Source organism: Apium graveolens, unplaced genomic scaffold (genome assembly GCF_009905375.1).
Source record: "Apium graveolens cultivar Ventura unplaced genomic scaffold, ASM990537v1 ctg6653, whole genome shotgun sequence".
Classification (NCBI taxonomy): domain Eukaryota; kingdom Viridiplantae; phylum Streptophyta; class Magnoliopsida; order Apiales; family Apiaceae; genus Apium; species Apium graveolens.
Window position 1 is genome coordinate 24,946 of NW_027419668.1, and position 20,888 is coordinate 45,833.

At 31.5% G+C, this 20,888-nt stretch overlaps 1 protein-coding gene across 1 annotated transcript; it reads right to left on the reverse strand.

Annotated features, from left to right (window-relative positions):
* On the reverse strand, window positions 1–1,158 carry LOC141703444 (F-box protein At3g07870-like). The gene has a single exon (XM_074506973.1). It carries the CDS (start codon window positions 1,156–1,158, stop codon window positions 1–3), a length of 1,158 nt encoding a protein of 385 aa, XP_074363074.1.
* Between the last annotated feature and the right edge of the window lie 19,730 nt (window positions 1,159–20,888).

Consider the following 20,888-nt stretch of genomic DNA (forward strand, 5'->3'; position numbering starts at 1 on the left):
TCAGTCTTCTACTTGAGGAGACTCCCATCTTTTGACACCCTCCAAGGTGAAACTCCTCTCTAGACTGATAAAACCGGGGACATAAGTCATCGCACCAAATGTGAGAAACTCACCCTCCGGGAAAATGTGATGTCGCAATGTTTTATGTTGAGGATGATAAGTGAACAATTGAAGTTGGTCACAATACATTAAGATGTTCCCATCTTTGAGAACTTTAAGAAGCCGAACCATGTCGGTATTTATACCTTCATGTAACGGAGGATTAGGAGTGATGATGAGTTTTTTACTCCAACTATCTTCCACGCCATAATCTCTCTTCACCCAAATAGAAAGTTCAGAGTATAGTGTTATATCACATATACACAAGCAACCTTTAAGTACTCCCAAGTTCCTAAAATGATTATGGACTCCCAAGATGCTAAAATGATCTGTATTCCCAGGAGCCCGTGGAGGAGCTTCCATTGGACGAAATAATTCTCTATCCAAATCGAAAGCACATATTAGTTCACCAGCTAACCAATGGAGGCGGCCACTGACATAGTGACCCCTATCATGTTCATTCAGATGGAAGGGGACATGTCCTAGATCTCTCCACATGCCGGTTCCAAGCGTATAAACCTCGCTCCCTAGGTCATATTCAGTTGAAGGAAATCTACCCTTATAAAAACGTACAATCTTGTACTGTTGGTTCGATTCAACAAGTCCAAAGCCATAATATCCCTTTAAATATGATACTCTGGTGTACTCGGAATCTTGAAGGCGTATGTACTCTTGTGTAATTGGATTGCATACATATGCTGAATCATCATAACTATCTTCTAAGCATATTAACCCATTAACTGATCCAATTAACCCCACATAGTCTCCCAAGGCAAGTCCCGGGGAAAATCTCATCATAGGCTCGTGATGAATATCATGTTGGTGATGTTGGTCATCTAGTTCAACCACTGCAAGGTCACCATCATTGTCATCATCTACGTCCTCGGCGTCTCCTTGATGAAGTAAAAGCATTTTAGATGATATAGAGAGATGCAGACGCGAAAAAAATGGTTCTGAAACTATATTACACCATCTTTTGCACACGCTTTTGCATGACACTATTGTCCTCACAGGAGTTCTTGATATAATTTCAGCAATCAATTCTTCTGGTAAGTCCATAGTGGAGAATTTGTCACTGCACACCTTGCATCAAATAAAATAATTCTTTTCAGTGAAGAAATATATCATTGACTAATTTTATAAATCTCAAACAAAACAAAGAATCATTATGCAAATGCACCTCTATCTTCATTCAAATTTCCAAAATAAAAAAATTCATATATCATGATTTGTTAAATATTAGCTAGGATATGACACAAGTGAGATCATATCACAATGGTGACATCATAATTAATGTAGCAAGAGGAGCCACCAAGTGACAAAAGCAAGCTTTAAAGAGAAGCTATGTTTTTTTATATAAAGAGACTTACTCTTCCTTCTTTTATAACAAAGCACAACAGAAAATGCAGCAGAAGTGGTAGTATAGACAATACACACAGTTCACTGTATTCTTGTGTTCATTATCTTGCTCTGTAGTAGTATAGACAATGCACACAGTTAACTGTACTCTTGTGTTCATTATCTTTCTCTGCCTTCTTTTTCTATATTTAGTCATATATACATATAAATTGTGACATGATTATATTTCTAAAGAAAATCATGTCTTGACTTAAATTTATTAACAATTAACATACTAAGTCCCAATGTATTAAAAATTTAATAGATTAAATGGCTTGATTTGGAATCCAATCTATTTTGACCGATGCCAAATTAATAAAACCCTTTTATTCTTAAAACTTTCATCCTGATTCTAATTGGAATATTTCCCCTGTGATGAGCTCTAGTGATGCGCTCTTCAATCCAACATATAAGTGGAATCCCAAGGGGGGTGTATTAACACATACATGAACAGAGTAATCGAGAAATTCTTTTATATATCTAGCTCTGAAAATTTCAAATTATTAATTCTTCACTTAGTAATCATTGAAAAGTTTGTTAATTAATAGAATCACGAAATTTAATAGTAAGATATGAAAAAATAAAGTATATAATTCAGAAAATACCTCTTACAAGGGCTTGGAGTAGAAAGAAGAGGCAAGGCTACGGTTTCGTGCACAGTAGAAATTTGGAAGCACAAACGGTGAGTAGATTTCGAGCCGAAGGAACTCAGAAGCACATGCGTTGGAATTTTTTTACACGGTTATGTATAATAATTCATTTCTATGTTTGCTACATGGCATTGGGATATCAAGTCAGTAAAGTACTCTATACTAGGAAATAGGCGGCGTATCGTATGGGCTATAATATTTTTGGTCCGAACTACAAGTTAGTAAAAGGACCGCGTTTCGTGTAGGCCTATAATATTATTGGTCTGAAGTTCAAGTCATTAATTATTTTCTAATCGAAAAATGTAAGAAAACAACTACTTCAACGTCCTCGTGAAAACGATCCCAATTTATAATATCGTCGGTAGTACGGTTATAAAAAAATAAAAATGGTACTTTATCTTTAATTTCTCACAATTTCCAAAATCTAACATACTTATTATCTACTCTTATCATTAAATGATATAAAATGTAAGTTCGGATTTTGAATCAATATTTAAGGAGCGTATACTTCTACATTTTAAAGCACGTTTCTTCGGTACCCTGTTGTAAATTTCACCTTTTCTTAAATTTTCCTTGTCATCCATTGTGGTGCCTTGTCCCGAAAGGAGTACTAACAATGACTCTTAAGAACACTTGCAATGTGGGAACAAAATTAATTAACATATATACATAATCATATACATGTGGGCACAAATTAGAACCAATCCTTAAAATAGAATCTCATAATCATGTGAATTCTGCTGCATAACCCTAAATTTTAAATAGATTTTTAAAATCTAAACATATATACATCACTTTCGTAAGTTTAAAAATATTTTGAACATATGCTTAAAATTCAGACCACACAGCCCATGAGAGTCGGCCGCCCTAACTTCATCAAACCCTAGCCGCCCTATCTTCTTCTTCACCCTTTATACCCATCTCTATCTCCATATTCATCTACATCTTCTCCTTTTATTCACTTTTTCTTTAATAAAATCGAGATTTGTTTTACAAAACTCGAAAAATCCATTACAGTTCTTCACTTTAGTTTTAAGATCTACTAAGGTAAGAGTCTGGATTTTATAATAAAATTCAGTTTTTGGATTCAAAATCTGCGGTCTAACAACATATTACAATTTGGTGTTATTCCGAGATTTTTGAATTTTGGGTTGTTTTCGTATTATTCTGTTTAAGTTATTATTTGTGTGTTTGATTGTCTCGCTTTATGCGATGTGTCTCGCTTTGTGCGATGTGGTGGTTGTGTTGAAAATGAATTGGATGGTGTATTGGGAGATCTGGATATCTCGCATCAACAACACTTTCGGCAGGTCTATAGCTGGTGTCCGGCAGGTAGATAGCTGGGGTGCGTTTGGAACGGTGGTGAAAATCACATGTGCTCACCTCTCACAAAAAATATTTGTTCATAACATGAGGCCTCTAAACTCAGTTGTTGCAACTGAGTCCTCTGAACGTTGCAATATCAATCGAATTAATGTGAGGGTCAATTGTGAAACTACTGTTTTCGGGGGAGATGCGTGCTGGATTGTCCGGGAAACCATTACCTTCATTTTTAATTTTCAGAATATGTGTATTCAGTTTGTTAAGCAATCCGGAAACAAAACAGCTAATTATTTAGCTCTATTTGTTTTTCAACCTGGTTGCATGATCAGTTGGGGGTTTGTCCCGATTGAATCTCTTTCAAGTTATTAATTAAATTTGCTTTAAATTTGGCAAAAAAAAAAGGCCACACAACCCTCATTGTGATATTGTTCTTTAACTATTTTCTCACCTACTTTGTAAATAACTGAGGAGTCCTATAATCAATTAGTCTTATTGCACGATTCATATCACTGACAAAATCACATTAAGAAAATCCTATGTTATCTTGCAACTGTGTAAAAAGGAGTCATATTGGTTCATTTGTAAATGAGTATGAAAAGGGCAAGATCTTTCGTAAACATAATAATTTACCCACTAATATTAAAAAAACCTAAGCATCTATACTCTTTATTAATAAGCGAAACTATGCATAATTTGGTGCTAAAAGTACCCAAGTACCAAATTTTGGTACTTACATGACATAAGTTGACTTTTATTCTCTATCAACTTTGTTTTTAACACAAGTCGACTTTTATTCTTTGTAAATTTTATTTTGTTTTAAGTTAGTATTCATCCAATCGTCTTTTTAATTTATAAAATAAAAATATTTTTTAAACGATTTTTAAATTATATTAAATATTTATTAAGTTATGTTAAATTAAGTAAAATAACTTATATTTATTTTTAATTTTAGAAAAACTAAAAACTACTAACACGAATCGACTTATTTTTCTGTAAACTTTATTTATTTATAAATTATATTAAAAATTTATTAAGTTACGATAAATTAAGTAAAATAACATATATTTACTTTTATTTTGAAAAACTACTAACTACAAAGTAAACTATTAACACGAATTGACTTCTATTCTGTGTAAACTTTATCATTTGTAGTATTATTTTAAAAATAAATAATACTCCGTAAGGAGAATTTATGATTATGCCTCCTGAGTCGGAGCCTCTTGCTTAAATGCGGTTTACCTTGGTTCAACGCTATTGCGTGAGCCCGTAGGGTTAACCAGTGCGCACCCGAAGCCCGAAGGATAACGGCTGCGGGTTACCTACGAAAAAAATTATTGATTTAATGATCGTATATGTTACTGTCCATCACAACGTTTATGTACTTTAAATTAAAAAATCACATTTTAACAGTAACAAATTTATGACATGTATTTAGATTATATTTAGTAATATTAAATTAAGTTTAATAACATATATTTACTTTTAATTTGTAAATTAATTTTTATCGATAATTAAGTAATATTAAATAAACTATATTAAAAGGCTAATTATAAGATAATTTCCAAATTATATTAATTAATATTAAATTATCTAAAGAACATATATTTGGTTCATAAGATAGAGATACAATTCGTTTCACAATAATAAAACTAATATTGTACTTGGTAAACAGATTGCTTAGAATCTTCTGAAAAATCGTCAATAATTAGTGTTATAACTTTTGAGTTATTAAAGAACCATTTTACCTTCTGTTGTAAAAATCGGAGATCGGGGAAGATCGGTCTAGCTACCGATTTGGGATTAGTTGAAAGTCGAGGATTAATCGAAATTGTTAATCGGAGTAAAAATCAAATCTATTATAATATTAAATTATATTTAATATATTAGTTATTTATTAACAAATATATATTTATTATATCATAATTTCTATAAATATTCATATTTAAATTAATGTAGTATTTCATTTTAATAAATAAAATATATATACTCCAATAAAGGAAAATTCGTAAGGATTAATCAAATTTCAAAAATCGAATCGGTCGAGTACTTTGTAGGAGATTAATCGATTGAATAAAAGAATTTTAGAATACTATTTTACCCAAGTTAAGACCGACTTTCAAAAAGTTGGGATTAATAACTCTTCGGTGAAAAATGAAATGACTAGGTGAAAAATGAAATGACTAGGTGAAACTCGAGTTAAAAATCGTGTTTTACAAAAATCAGTCATCGAAAAAAATTGAAATCAGTCGATTAAAAATTGGGTTAATTGGTAAACAATTGGATTCACTGGTAAAAAATTAAAAAATATATATATATATATAAATAAAAAATTAAAAGTATGAATCCGGTAAATACGTGAAAAATCAGGTTAGTTGGTCAAAAATCAAACTCATTGGTAAAAAATATAAAAAAATATAAATCAAAAAATTAAAAGTATAAATGATAAAAAATTAAAAAATATATATTATTCTCTTAAACACATAATTACTATTTAAACTTTCTTAATTTTTCATCTTAAATTGATCTCAGTTCATAAGTTACATCTCAAAAATTATATTTACTTTAATAGTGGGACATATTTAAAATTTCTTTATATAAATATAAATAATAAAAATTTTATATGTATAATCAAAATAAATAAACAATTACATATATTAATATTTATATCTAAAACTAATATTAAATTAGTTCTAATTAATGACTCAGTTAATCATTTTGATCAATCCCTGATTAGCCGATTAATCACTAGACGTGTGGCTGTAATTCAAGTCGGGCGGCTCGCGAGTTCGCCCGGCTCAAACTCGTTTAAGTGGGCTTGACTCGGCTCGTTTAGTTAAACGAGCCGAGCTCGGGTAGAGGTTCCGGCTCGTTTAATTACTCGAGCCGGCTCGGCTCGACTCGTAAAATTAAACGAGACGAGTTCGGGTACAGATTTAGGCTCGACTAAGTGTAAAATTAAACGAGCCGGCTCGCCCGACTCGTTAAAACCGGCTCGTTTAGCTAAACGAGCCGGCTCGACTCGACTCATAAAATTAAACGAGTCGAGTTCGGACAGAGGTTTAGGCTCGTTTAACTAAACGAGCCGGCTCGACTCGACTCGATTAATCTCGGCTCGAATTACGCCCTGCTCGAAACTCGGCTCGCTCGGCCCGAATTACAGCCCTAACTTGACGGTCCCGCTACTGATAAAGTCCAATTTCCAATTTTTACAAGACCGGTTAGAAAAATTTCTATATTTTAATGTATAAATACAAATTAAAACTGGACAAATATTGTTTTTAATATATTTGATTAACTTACTAAATAATAAGTAAATAATCAAGTGAGATGAATATTACAATTAATAGTAGGACCGTAAATGAGAAGAGATGTTCGTAAACGAAATTCAGGATTGACTTGTTTACGTAAACTCGATTCGGTTCAGTATTCTAAACGAGGGCGATCAAGAATATGAAAATGAATTCGAATGAATAATTGAGCCGAGCTTTTTGTTTGCTGGATTCTGACTCGGCTTGTTTAGCTCGTAATCGACTCAGACTTGACTCGAACTCGACTCATATAAAGTTCATATATATTATAAATAATAAATTATTATTGATCACTTAAATATTGTTATTATTACATTTTTCTCATAATTTAATAATATTTTTTAAATATTTTAGAAAATTTGCTTGTATTTCTAAATTAAACACTTAGTTTTTTCATAATGAAACTATCCAATATTGTTACCAACTCATCTCCAATTTTTAATATTTTTATAAAATCATTAAATAACTTGTGATTTATAAAAATTAAACTTAAGCAAAATATCTAAACATAATAACATTTTGACATGGACATTTTAAAATGTAACGTACAAACTCTCTTTCGCTCTCTATTGAGTAGCCATCTCAAAATAGCCTCAATCTTGTTTTTCTTGATTTAGTTTCCATTTTTCCTTGGTTACCAATTTATTTGGGTTTGTTTAGTTTCTCCTTAATTGTGAGAGTTTGGTTTTTATTTCTTGTTGGTCATATGTCTGGGATTACAATTCTGCAGAAATTTCATGATATTGATTAAGTGATAAAGGTTTTATGATGATGCATCTATGGTTGATTGCTCAAAACAACAACTGAAATATTACAACATGTACATATCTCTTTAAAAAATTACTTGGTTGCCTATCAAAGAACGAAGGATTCAACAACGATATGATCATACGTTTGTTCAATTTCGATTATATGTGTAAATGCCGTATATTATTGAATTTTTTTTTAAAAAAAAAATAAGTAATGTATGATTTCTAAAATTAAGAACTCAAAAATTTAAAATAAAATTGTTTATGTTCTTAAAACACAACTTGAAAAATAAATGATTTAGATTAGAAATTATGGGTAGAGTGTTTGTATATATATCATTATAAAATAAAAACTAGTATTTGATCTTGATGCAATTTGTAAAACTAAAAATTATATTTTAAATTCGGTCGAGTAAAAAATACATGTGAAATATTAGGGGACAACTCGAGTTTGTTCAAATTCGGCTCGAATTCATATAATAAAGAGCCGATCTTGAACATCACTTTCCGTTAGTTTATTAAATTCAGCTCATCTAAAAAAAGAAAATTAAGCTAAACTTGATCTGGACGGCTCAGATCCGTTCGTTTGCTAAATTTAAATATGTCATAGTTGTAAATAGCATCGTCGTGTTCATAAATTTTTTCTTACAATAAAATGATATAATAAAAAAGGAGTTAGGTTCAAATTTACAAAAATATCGCTAATTTGTAGTGTTTTTTTATATTAAAATAATTTAGATAAAATAGTAAACTATGTTTTAATCCCATGTGACACCCCAGGCAGCCTCACATTTAGGCTGTGTGACCTCCAAAAGTATACCACCATATACAAACTCGAGCCCGATAAACTTGGAATTTGAACATTTGCATCAATTACAAACTACAACGAGGCTTATGAAATTGTCAAGTTTTTGCAGTGTCTTAATTTGAGGATGATTACTGGAGGGGAAAAAATCACTGTAGCATATTAATTCCCCACAGGGCGAACTTGTAATGTGATACTCAAACGACCATTTCTTTAATCATAATGGCTGAGTCAAAGAAGTTCACATATACAACAGCACCTACTTTGTTAGAGTTTCCCACAAACTCCAGGAACATAGGCAGTTAATTGAACAGCAACTTTCTTCGAACTGAAAGTACACAAACTTCCATAATGGCCTTTGGATCATAAACTAAGCAATGAAGATTGTCATAGACACATACTACATCATAATTCCTAACTATTAAAATCAAGATATCGAGAAACAAGTTGAAAATCAAGATAAACCAGAGTAGCCCTAAACAGCTTTAAAGCTTTCAGGATACATTTAAATCCGATGAACAACTTTGAGCTTCTAGCGCAGACAGAGCAGCGAGAGCACTTATAGTATATGTTATCAGACACAGTTTTAAGGTTTAATTAAACTGGTTTTTGTGATTTTCTTTCACTTTCACATACATAACCCCGAATGAACTTATGCATTTTTGTCATTTGACTTTAAACTTACTTCTTAACCCAACTCGCTTTGGTTTAACACTCAATTTTAGGGAAATACTAACATCTACAAATGAAAAGCCACTCTAAAAGAAATATGCCTCTAAATCTTACAGTTCTTCCGTGTGGATAACTTATACAAGTAACATAATGTAAGATAGGATTACAAATGTAAAACCAGCTGTATAATTCAAACTGCAACTTAGCTAACAACAGAAGTTATAACAAGGCCTTCCTAAATGAAAAATTTAAAGTATGACCACCAAATTTGACCTAAAACCAAAGCCCAACAAAGCTAGGCCAAAGCTGAATAAATAAAATAAACTACACTCATCAAGATGAAAGGGAAATAATACTATGAATCATGAAAAACAGAATCAACCAAGAGCAATTTACAAGCATACAACATAAAAATCATTTATATGATATGTAAATGTTATAAAAATGTCAAGCACTAAATGCTAAAGTTATCTCGCAGCCTACAGTAATTATTAAATTTTGAAATTAGGAGTACATACAAATATTAGATAAACAACTAGAAAAGCTTAAAACATAACGTGTTCTTGAAATGGAACTAGTTATAAAAACCTTGTATTTTTGCAGTAAAATAAGCAAGTTCAACAACTTAGATTACTCGGCCTTAGTACTCGGGAGACTGCTCGGACTCGGCCCTATTTTCGATCCTGTTTGCTCTATTCGGTTATAAGTCAGTCTTCTACTTGAGGAGACTCCCATCTTTTGACACCCTCCAAGGTGAAACTCCTCTCTAGACTGATAAAACCGGGGACATAAGTCATCGCACCAAATGTGAGAAACTCACCCTCCGGGAAAATGTGATGTCGCAATGTTTTATGTTGAGGATGATAAGTGAACAATTGAAGTTGGTCACAATACATTAAGATGTTCCCATCTTTGAGAACTTTAAGAAGCCGAACCATGTCGGTATTTATACCTTCATGTAACGGAGGATTAGGAGTGATGATGAGTTTTTTACTCCAACTATCTTCCACGCCATAATCTCTCTTCACCCAAATAGAAAGTTCAGAGTATAGTGTTATATCACATATACACAAGCAACCTTTAAGTACTCCCAAGTTCCTAAAATGATTATGGACTCCCAAGATGCTAAAATGATCTGTATTCCCAGGAGCCCGTGGAGGAGCTTCCATTGGACGAAATAATTCTCTACCAAATCGAAACACATATTAGTTCACCAGCTAACCAATGGAGGCGGCCACTGACATAGTGACCCCTATCATGTTCATTCAGATGGAAGGGGACATGTCCTAGATCTCTCCACATGCCGGTTCCAAGCGTATAAACCTCGCTCCCTAGGTCATATTCAGTTGAAGGAAATCTACCCTTATAAAAACGTACAATCTTGTACTGTTGGTTCGATTCAACAGTCTAAAGCCATAATATCCCTTTAAATATGATACTCTGGTGTACTCGGAATCTTGAAGGCGTATGTACTCTTGTGTAATTGGATTGCATACATATGCTGAATCATCATAACTATCTCTAAGCATATTAACCCATTAACTGATCCAATTAACCCCACATAGTCTCCCAAGGCAAGTCCCGTGAAATCTCATCATAGGCTCGTGATGAATATCATGTTGGTGATGTTGGTCATCTAGTTCAACCACTGCAAGGTCACCATCATTGTCATCATCTACGTCCTCGGCGTCTCCTTGATGAAGTAAAAGCATTTTAGATGATATAGAGAGATGCAGACGCGAAAAAAATGGTTCTGAAACTATATTACACCATCTTTTGCACACGCTTTTGCATGACACTATTGTCCTCACAGGAGTTCTTGATATAATTTCAGCAATCAATTCTTCTGGTAAGTCCATAGTGGAGAATTTGTCACTGCACACCTTGCATCAAATAAAATAATTCTTTTCAGTGAAGAAATATATCATTGACTAATTTTATAAATCTCAAACAAAACAAAGAATCATTATGCAAATGCACCTCTATCTTCATTCAAATTTCCAAAATAAAAAAATTCATATATCATGATTTGTTAAATATTAGCTAGGATATGACACAAGTGAGATCATGTCACAATGGTGACATCATAATTAATGTAGCAAGAGGAGCCACCAAGTGACAAAAGCAAGCTTTAAAGAGAAGCTATGTTTTTTTATATAAAGAGACTTACTCTTCCTTCTTGTATAACAAAGCACAACAGAAAATGCAGCAGAAGTGGTAGTATAGACAATACACACAGTTCATGTATTCAGATGGGAGAATGGGAGTTCGCAAATCCCCATCCCTGTGACTTGTCAGATGAATCTGAATCATAATCTACAAGTTGCTAGTTTCCCTTTTAGGGTTCCAGATTTGAACTCTGGGAAGGTAAACAATGATCCAAAGAATTTAGCATAAAGATCAAAGTTTCCTTTTAATGTCTATGAAGACATTTCCTTGTGACTCATCAGGTAATTCTAAATCATTGTCAACAAGTTGTCGATCTGTACCTATGTCAGATCCACTATCCGCAGATGCATCCAGGGGATTTAAGCCTGGGGAGGTAGACACCGACCACTGACATATGGCTATTGGATCAGTATCCTCTCCTAACACCTGTAAAGGCAATTGGTCCATTAAAGAAGCTTGAACAATTGAATCTGATCGTAATATGGTCGAAACTCTTATTTCCGTCAACTCATCCTTTGTGTGTGTAACCTTTCCTTGTGCATCAATAATTGTTTATATTTGAGGTGGTGACACTACATCGGATATCCTGGCCGACAAATGAATTTCAATAGACACCCTGTTGAGAGGATGAATCTAGTAACTGTTTTGTGCCTTTTCAGCCATTACATCTTTTTGAGAAGATGTATGGGAGCTAGCAGTTGTCTCAGTTTTGATATATCTCAACTTTGTAGGAGACAGAGCTGCTGGGTTGACTTCAGAACCTTCCTTATGTGGGGGCACTAAGGCACTTTCTCCCTCACGCTCATTCATACTTCATTTTAGTGGTAAGGGAGTATTGGTTGGTTCTGTTTCCGTGTTTGTCTTTATAGTCTGGGATAGAAGTTGTGGATTTTCAACCTCATGACTATCAAATAAAAGAAGGCCATTGGAGTCTAAACCTGTATCACAGAACATATGGAATATAGAGATAAATTACACTTAAGATCTATAATAAATGAAAATTATGCATTTAATCTTTTGAGAGAAATGATGTACAATAATGATTTCAAATTTTTTTAATGAAATAAACAATCACCACTATATAAAGAAGTTTGATTTTTCTCTTAAAACTATTTGAGTGCACAAGACTATTTTTATGCATAAAAAGATAAATAATCATGTCTTTTAATATGAAAAAGACACAGACTTATGACCTAGCAATAGTAAGAAGAGAAAGAAAGATTTTGTCTTTTAATATGAATGCGTTTTTAGAAAATCGTTGATCACTTAGGGTAAAGTCTAAGAAATTCTCATTCATATCAAAAGCTCCATAATCTGTCTTTATAAAATTATAATCAACAACATTATTTGTTGATAAATAATCATAATAAGAATGACTATGCTTCTAATGTTAAATTATAGTGAATCTTTCAGATATAGAAACTTATATAAATTCACTAGAACTTAAAATCTCACAATTATCTGCAATAAAATATTAACAATATATCATTTTCTAATACTTGTCAAGTACTTTAGATACCTATAATTATGTTGCATCCTACTTTAATATAAATTAAATCATGAAACTGATTTGACATGGAATTGTCTAACATCATAATTCAATTATATTATAATAAGATATATATAAATTAAATACCAACTATCTATTAAATAGACATTAGCATTCAATTTCATATATTATACAATTGTTAACTCCTAACAACTATATCTCAAACAATGTTGGTTCGATAAATAAAGCAATATTTACCAACATTGTCTTGTTTGCAATCTTAGAAAGATATTCTAAGTTCCATATCCTTTGATCCACTGAGTATTGCATCTAATATCAAAGTGTTTAGGAATTTTATATTAGTATAAGTGATTGAGGATACGTATTGATTACTTAAAGGAGTTCTAAGTAATGTCACAAATCCTAAAACTTCACAATTAGTTCATAGTTGAACTCTTGACTAAATATCATTAACTGATATAAGTCAAAAATTATCATACAATTAATCATACTATAATTATGATTTCAGTGAATTCTAAAGATATAAGTTGATAAATTCACTAAATCAAAGTCTCACAATTAACCTATAACATTTTAGTTGCAATTAATATACTAGATATCAATCGTTAACAGGATTATTATGATCAATCATGTTGCTTTTTTTTAAGTTAGTTTAAATTATGGAGCAAATAAAATCATTGAATTGCTTCAATTTCCATAATCCAAACTTCCTAAAATAAATGATAAATAAATAAATACTAAATATCTATGAATTAGATACTAGCACTTAAATATTTATAATTATCCTTGAATAATCACCAAAAGGATATATGATTTGTATAAATGACAACCACTCTCTGGATAATTAGTAATTTTAGAAATACTTTCTAAGCATATAAAATATTGAGAGTTTTATACACATAACTTATAAAATACATCAACTTTCAATATTAGTGATTTTAGAAATAAGCATTGATTACTTAGAATAAAATTCTAAATAATATCACTAATAGTAAAAGTACCATAATTATTCATACAAGGTACAAATAACTATGCTGCATATTATTTTAATATAATTTAAATTATGAGACTGATATGAAATGGAATTGTCTACCATCATAATTTAAATAAATTAAAATAATATTCAAACTTAATGCTATAATACTTAATTACCACAAATGTGTATGACATTGTCATCATGATAATCAAGATAGTAAAAATAAGTACAAGGTACTGGATTACTGATAAATTCACAAGTCCTTTTAATATTGAAGATTTAATACTTGTAAATTTATATTAAGAATTCCTTACAGATGGGATTTCCAACTAATGTGCAATGAATGATATCCCATACTTACAAAACAGTCTTGAAAGATTAACTTTAACAAGTGATTTAATAAGTGTTTATGCAAGTGACTCTTTGACTAAAAGACATGCTCTCGAGAAAGTGATACCTGGTGTCAAGGTGCCTTGTCATATAGTGTTGTACAAAGTTGTTGGATTTGAAGTTGTTTCTCATCATAAAAAGAAATCAATCTTCTTCCACGAAGTTGACAGCTTCCTGAGATGCTTCTTCTGTCACTTAAGTTGATAGCTCCAGATATGCTTCTCCTGTCTTTCTTACAACATGCATAATCTATATCTATATAGCCAAACATGTTAAGCACAATATATTTAAGGTACTATACACCAAGAGTTGGTAATCCCGTTAGATATCTAAAAATCTTATTAATAACTATACAATTAGATTCTCTAGGATCCACTTGGAACCTTGCACATTGGTATCTTAAGAACATTACATGTTGTCTATTATCATTTGAGTAAAAGAGTGAGCTTGTCATACCTCTATAGCTTGTCATTGTTACCTGAGTTTTACTGATCAAGCTTAAGTGGTTCCTGTTGGTAAGTAGTCTTGACATGTTCAGAATCTTCGAAATTTTGTATCTTCAAAAGATCCTTAACTTACTTGTATTGCCATCATTCTTTTAATTTACTTATGCTCCTAAAAGAATTGTTCTTTTGGCTTGCTTGAGCTCCTAAAAGAATTATTCTAATGGCTTGCTTGAAGTAATCCCAAAAGGAATTGCAACTTTTCCAACATGCTCCTCCATACCTACTCTGTAATTACTTAGCAAATAATCTTGCACAAGTCTTTGTTACTAGACCAACAATAACATTATCATTATATCATAGCACATATAACTCAATACACTTGTGCCTAGTGATAAAGAGAGTTATGAATATGACGACTCTACTAGTTCATATTTAACTATAACTTCAGTTAGAGTGTCATACCGTGTCCTTGACGATTTCTTGAGTAGTATACTAGTTCATACCAACCTGAAGTGAGCTTGTGAAGAAGAGATATACATAGTCCAATAGATCTGCAACTGCAAAGTCTATGAACTATTGTGCATTGACTTCCTATTTTGACTCACCAACCAGGAGTGCACTTGTACACATCTACTAGAGTCCAATTCCAAGTTTGAATGTGCATCAGGTGTCTGATATGTCGTAATATCCTCAAGTCTCGTCACTGGTGCTTTTTGTTAGATACTGCTTTCTATTAATAACCTATCATCCAGTTTGGCCTTGTCCCTCGTAACAATGCCATTGTCATCTAGTTTTGACTTCTGGTTATCCTTGTACCAATTATAAAATTGTCATTTGGTTTGGATACCAGCTTCCCTACAATCTCCTTGCTGACTGATTGAATTCATCATGCTTTGTAATCACCCAATCAATCCGAATCTATCAGAGCTTCTGTAACTTTCTTAGTTTCCTCTTCAGATAGAGAACAAAGAAATACTCATTCATACTTAGTAGCCCTGCTAATCATTACTCCACCATCTGAATCAATTAAGAACCAGACTTTGGGAATAATACTGACATCAAACCCTTTTTCTCAGCAGATATGTTCTTATAGTCTCCTATTGATTTTCAATGTGGTGTTGTGTCTAACTAGTTGATCCTTCTTTTGCTCCCCCTAAGCTGTTGCTGGGATTTCCTGAAAATCCTTACCCTTGCTGACTAGCTTCATTGAAATAATAGGTTGTGTATTACACTGCCATTCCACTGCTTGGATATAAATCATCAGTACCATTAATTTCTCCTTTAACAGTTTGAAGCGTGGAGTTGTTGAACTCTGCACTAAGACTATCTATCACCTTCTATTGACCAACCACAAATACCCTATAGGTTGTAGACTCCAATGAGTAGCCTTGGAAAATATCCTAACTAGTCATAGCTGCAAATGCCATTATATTCAAACAACTGAAAACATTTTATTATTTGCTTCTGTAGAACATTCTCTCCAAACACTTTCAGGTTATCCAGTGTTTGCTTCTGTTGGCCATTAACTCATTAGTGGTCTTCATGTATACATCCTGATCAAGGATTGATCTTACTTGTTACAAATTGTATTGACTACTTCAGCCCTTTGGTATTTAGAAAGTCTTGATTAGCTTGACATTGTCCTTGTTGCTTTAATCAAGTTACGATTCTTCCTTTGTACCATTCCATTATGACACGGAGCTCCTAGCGCTGAATATGTCTCGAAATATTGTTGATGTTATAGATATTAATCAGAACTGCTTTTTGAATTCAGTCCCATTATCTGACCACAAGATCATTTCTTTTATAGTTGCTTCCAACTTGATCTTCTGATATGATCAATCACCATATGTGATATCTTGTCTTGAGAAGGCACAAACACCAGCTTTATGTTAACAGTAGTCATCACTCATCACTAAGGTATATCTTTACTTTTTATGTGATGTTGTCCTTGACTCCTCTTTCGGACATGCCTCACATTTTTCATCCTTCTAAATTCCGGATGAGGCAGTCCTCTCACTAATCCTTTTTTACAAAAGAGTTCCTTGAGTTGAAGTTCAAGGGTGAGAGCTTCTAATGCCATAGCTAAACCTTTTTTCAGATGAAGCTTTCCAGTGGAAACCATTAACTTCACCTTTCTTCAGATTCCAGTCTAGCCACGAGCATATCCTTTCCTTACTCTTACGAGACCAAGCTTCTCAACCTTCCTGCTTCAGATGAGACACTAATCATTCGTTGAATTACATGTAAGATTGACCTGAATAAGCCAACTCAACTATGTGTTATTGTGTGTATTTTCCCTTTTTTTTATGCACACGAGAGGAACTGCTCGTGATAGGATTAAACATCAAGGAATTCATTGTATGCTAACAGATTACTTATATATATCTGCACAATGCACATATGAATTTTCCAGAAAAATTGTTAATGATTAGTGTTAACTTAAATATTTGGGTTACTAACAAACCATTTTACCCTTAAAATGAATTTTTTGTATTTTTTAACTACATTCAAATTAAAATTTGAGAAATATTCGTTTAATAAAATTAGTTAACCATTAACAACCACAAATTGTGAACTTTAATATTTTTGCATGAAAATTGCTAAATCTTTACTTGTGTCAAATTGATATCTAATTGTTGAATTTTTCAACAGTGCATTAGTTCTGCGTTCCTTTCCGTTTTTTTAATGGCTGTTTTTATTATAAATTTATGCCTAAAAAATGTAAGCATAAGTTTAACTCAAACTTGAAAATTAGGATTCATGCGTGAAATTGGGTATCTTTGAGTTTATAATGGAATGATAAAATTAAAGAGAGCATTGGTTGAATATAGATTGAGTACGTGATGACGATTATGTTGGTTTATATATTGTGAACATAATTTGGTGGGAAGGGGCGGTAATATCTCGATCCGTGGTCGCAAATGAGGGTACCCGACCGAATTCTGCAAATTTTTACAAAATAAAATGAGAGGGGAAAGATGAATGGAGAAAGTAGAAGCGGGAGAGATGTGTGTTCGCTGTATTTGTAGGCCTGTGTATGCAGTTGTTGATGTATGTGCGAGTTAGTTATGTGTGTTGTGCGAATAATGGGAGAGACGAGACAAAGACATGTATTTGATGAGTATATGTCTGCGCCAACGTGATAAGTAAGTGAGTATCTGTATGTGCATTGATGAGTATATGTATGCGCCTACGTGATAAGTAAATGAGTATATGTATGCGCGTCTACGTGATGTACGTGGGTGTATTTATGTGGTATATATCCTTTATGTGTGTATTTGGGTGGAGGAAGAGGGAAGTGAGAGAGATAAAGAATCTTTATTATGGCATTACTACGATCCTTAATATTCAAAGTGAAATTTGACGGAAAGGACGCGCCACTAAAGTGTCAGCCATCGCTTTGAAATAACGTAAGAAGGTAACTGAATTAAATTACTAACAAATTAATAACCTTTATTAATAAGCGAAACCTCTTTGTAAGTGGTACCTTGATTTCACTCATATTTTGGTACCACCACCTTTTGGTTTCACTTTTCATGATTTATGTTATAGCTCTAAGTGTATTACTTTTATCCTTTTTAATTTCTATATGACTTATAATTCTATATATATATTTTTATCCATTTTTTTTTAAACTTTTTATGTGATACTTTGTTTCACTTATTTTTTGGTTCTATCACCTTTTATTTTCAGTTTTTATGATTCATGTTATAACTCTAAGTGTATTTTTTTATACTTTTGATTCTTATATGACTTATAATTCTATATGTATTATTTTTACCCATTTTTCTTTATTAATAAACGAAACCAATTTTTAAGTGCTACTTTAGTTTCACTTATTTTTTAGTTCCATCACCTTTTGGTTTCACCCTTTATGATTCATGTTATAACTCTAAGTGTATTATTTTATCGCTTTTTATTACTAGATGACTTATAATTCTATATGTATTATTTTTACTCATTTTTTTAAAATTTTTATAAGCCATGCTTTTTATTATATTTAGAGGTTTGAATCATATTTTTAATTATATTTTATAATAAACAAGTTCATAAATTGACTCAACTAAATAAGTTCCCAGAAATATAAACCATGACCAAGTAAATAGGTCATGTGTTTAAATTATAATTTTTTAATTTGTTGTTGGAATTCCATTTTAGTAAAATGGTATGAATATAATAAAACTGTATTTTGGTTTCACCACTGGAAAATAATAAAATTGTTCAAACCGTAATATGACTAAAATTCTATTTTCGTAGAACTCTAAATTATTTATGAATAGAGAACTTGGTTTCATCTTAGTACGGTTACCTCTTATTTTGGTTTGAGCGCTATATTTCTCTTTCATGTAGAGTTCTATGTTATTTTTTAACAAAATATAGATTGGAATCATATTATAATTACGATTTCTATTTTTTCTAGAATTCTTTTTATTTTTATTAAAATAATAAAATGAAAACCTTTAAACAATGTTATTAATAAATAATAAGGAAACCATTTTTAAGGGATACTTTGGTTTCACCCCTTTTCGGTTTTTGAACTTTTGGTTTCACCCTTTTTAATACTATGGCTCTAAATATACCATTTTAATTCTTTTTTTTATTCAGATATGACTTAAAATTTTATATGTAATATTTTACCCATTTTTTGATTCTAATATATAATAATATAAATATTTTTATATAAACGGAATCGTATACATTGTAATTTATAGATTCATACCTACAGAATTCTATTTTAGCACAAAATGCAAATTTATACATACATAATGAATATTTTATTAGAAAAAATTATTCAATCACAAATTATATAAAAACATAAATTCAGCTAACAATAATAAATTAAATATGCAATTACTTAGTAATGTTGATTTAGTTTTTTGTTAAATTATCCATCAATCGTGTTGCGACTAAAGTTTCGATGTAAAATATTAGTTATGTCTTTTTGACCAACATATACATAACGTTGAGTTTGTTGTTCTAATAAGATTTGAGTTAATAAAAACTACATATAATTTAAAAAGAAAAATTGTAATAATCGTACAATTTTATTTATTATAAATTTTAATAAAAAATTAAAATAAAATTTTATATTCATTATTTAATATTGATATTTTGATCTTGCTTCGCACGGATATCTTAACCGTCTCATTGTCATTCTTCGATTAATCGATGTGCATGTAAGATCGATCTGAATAAGCCAACTCAACTATGTGTTATTCTGTGTATTTTTCCCTTTTTTATGCACACTAGAGGAACTGCATGTGATAGGATTAAACAACAACCAATTCATTGTATGCTAACAGATTGTTTCTATATTTTTCTGCACTTATGAATTTATGGAAATAGTGTTAACTTAAATATTTGGTTTACTAACAAAGCATTTTACCCTTAAAATGAATTTTTTGTATTTTTGGTAACTACATTCAAATTAATATTTGAGAAATGTCCGTTTAATAAAATTAGTTAACAACCACAAATTATGAACTTTAATATTTTTGCATGAAAATTGCTAAATCTTTACTTGTGTCAAATTGATATCTAATTGTTGTCCCTTCCTGTTTTTTAAAGGCTCTTTATATTATAAATTTTTGCCTAAAAAATATAAGTATAAGTTTAACCCAAACTTGAAAATTAGGATTCATGTATAAAATTGGGTATTTTTGAGTTTGAAATGAAATAATGATATTAAAGGGAGTATTCGTTGAATATAGATTGAGTGACGACTATGTTGGTGTATATATTGTGAACACAATTTGGGGGAAGGGGCGTATATCTAGATCCCTGGTCACAATGATGTACCCGACGGAATTCTGCAGATTTTACAAAATAAAACGACTTGGGAGAGATGAAGAGAAAGTAGAAGCTGGAGAGATGTGTGTTTGTTGTATTTGTAGGCCTGTGTATGAGGTTGTTGATGTATGTGCGAGTTAATTATGTATGTCTGAGGTTGTTGATGTATGTGGGACTTAATTATGTGTGTGTTGTGCTAATAATGGGAGAGGGACTGCGCCTAAGTGATGTAAGTGAGTATATGTATGGGCGCCTACATGATGTATGTGGGTGTATTTATGAGGTATATATAGTTGTGTGTGTGTGTGTTTGGGTAGAGAAAGAGGGACAGTAGAGAGATAAAAATCTTTATTATGACATTACTATGATCACTAATATTTAACATGAAATTTGACGGAAAGGATGAGCCACCATAGTGTTAAGAAATTCACACATGGCTTTGATTCAAATAAATATTATCCATTTACTGTCAAAAATAATATAGTCATCTCCTTGCAAAATATTTAAAGTTCAAGCAAATAAAGTGCAATTAAGTCATATAAATATTACAATTAATATAAGTAATCGGTTTTAAAATTTGTTTTATAATAGATTCAGATT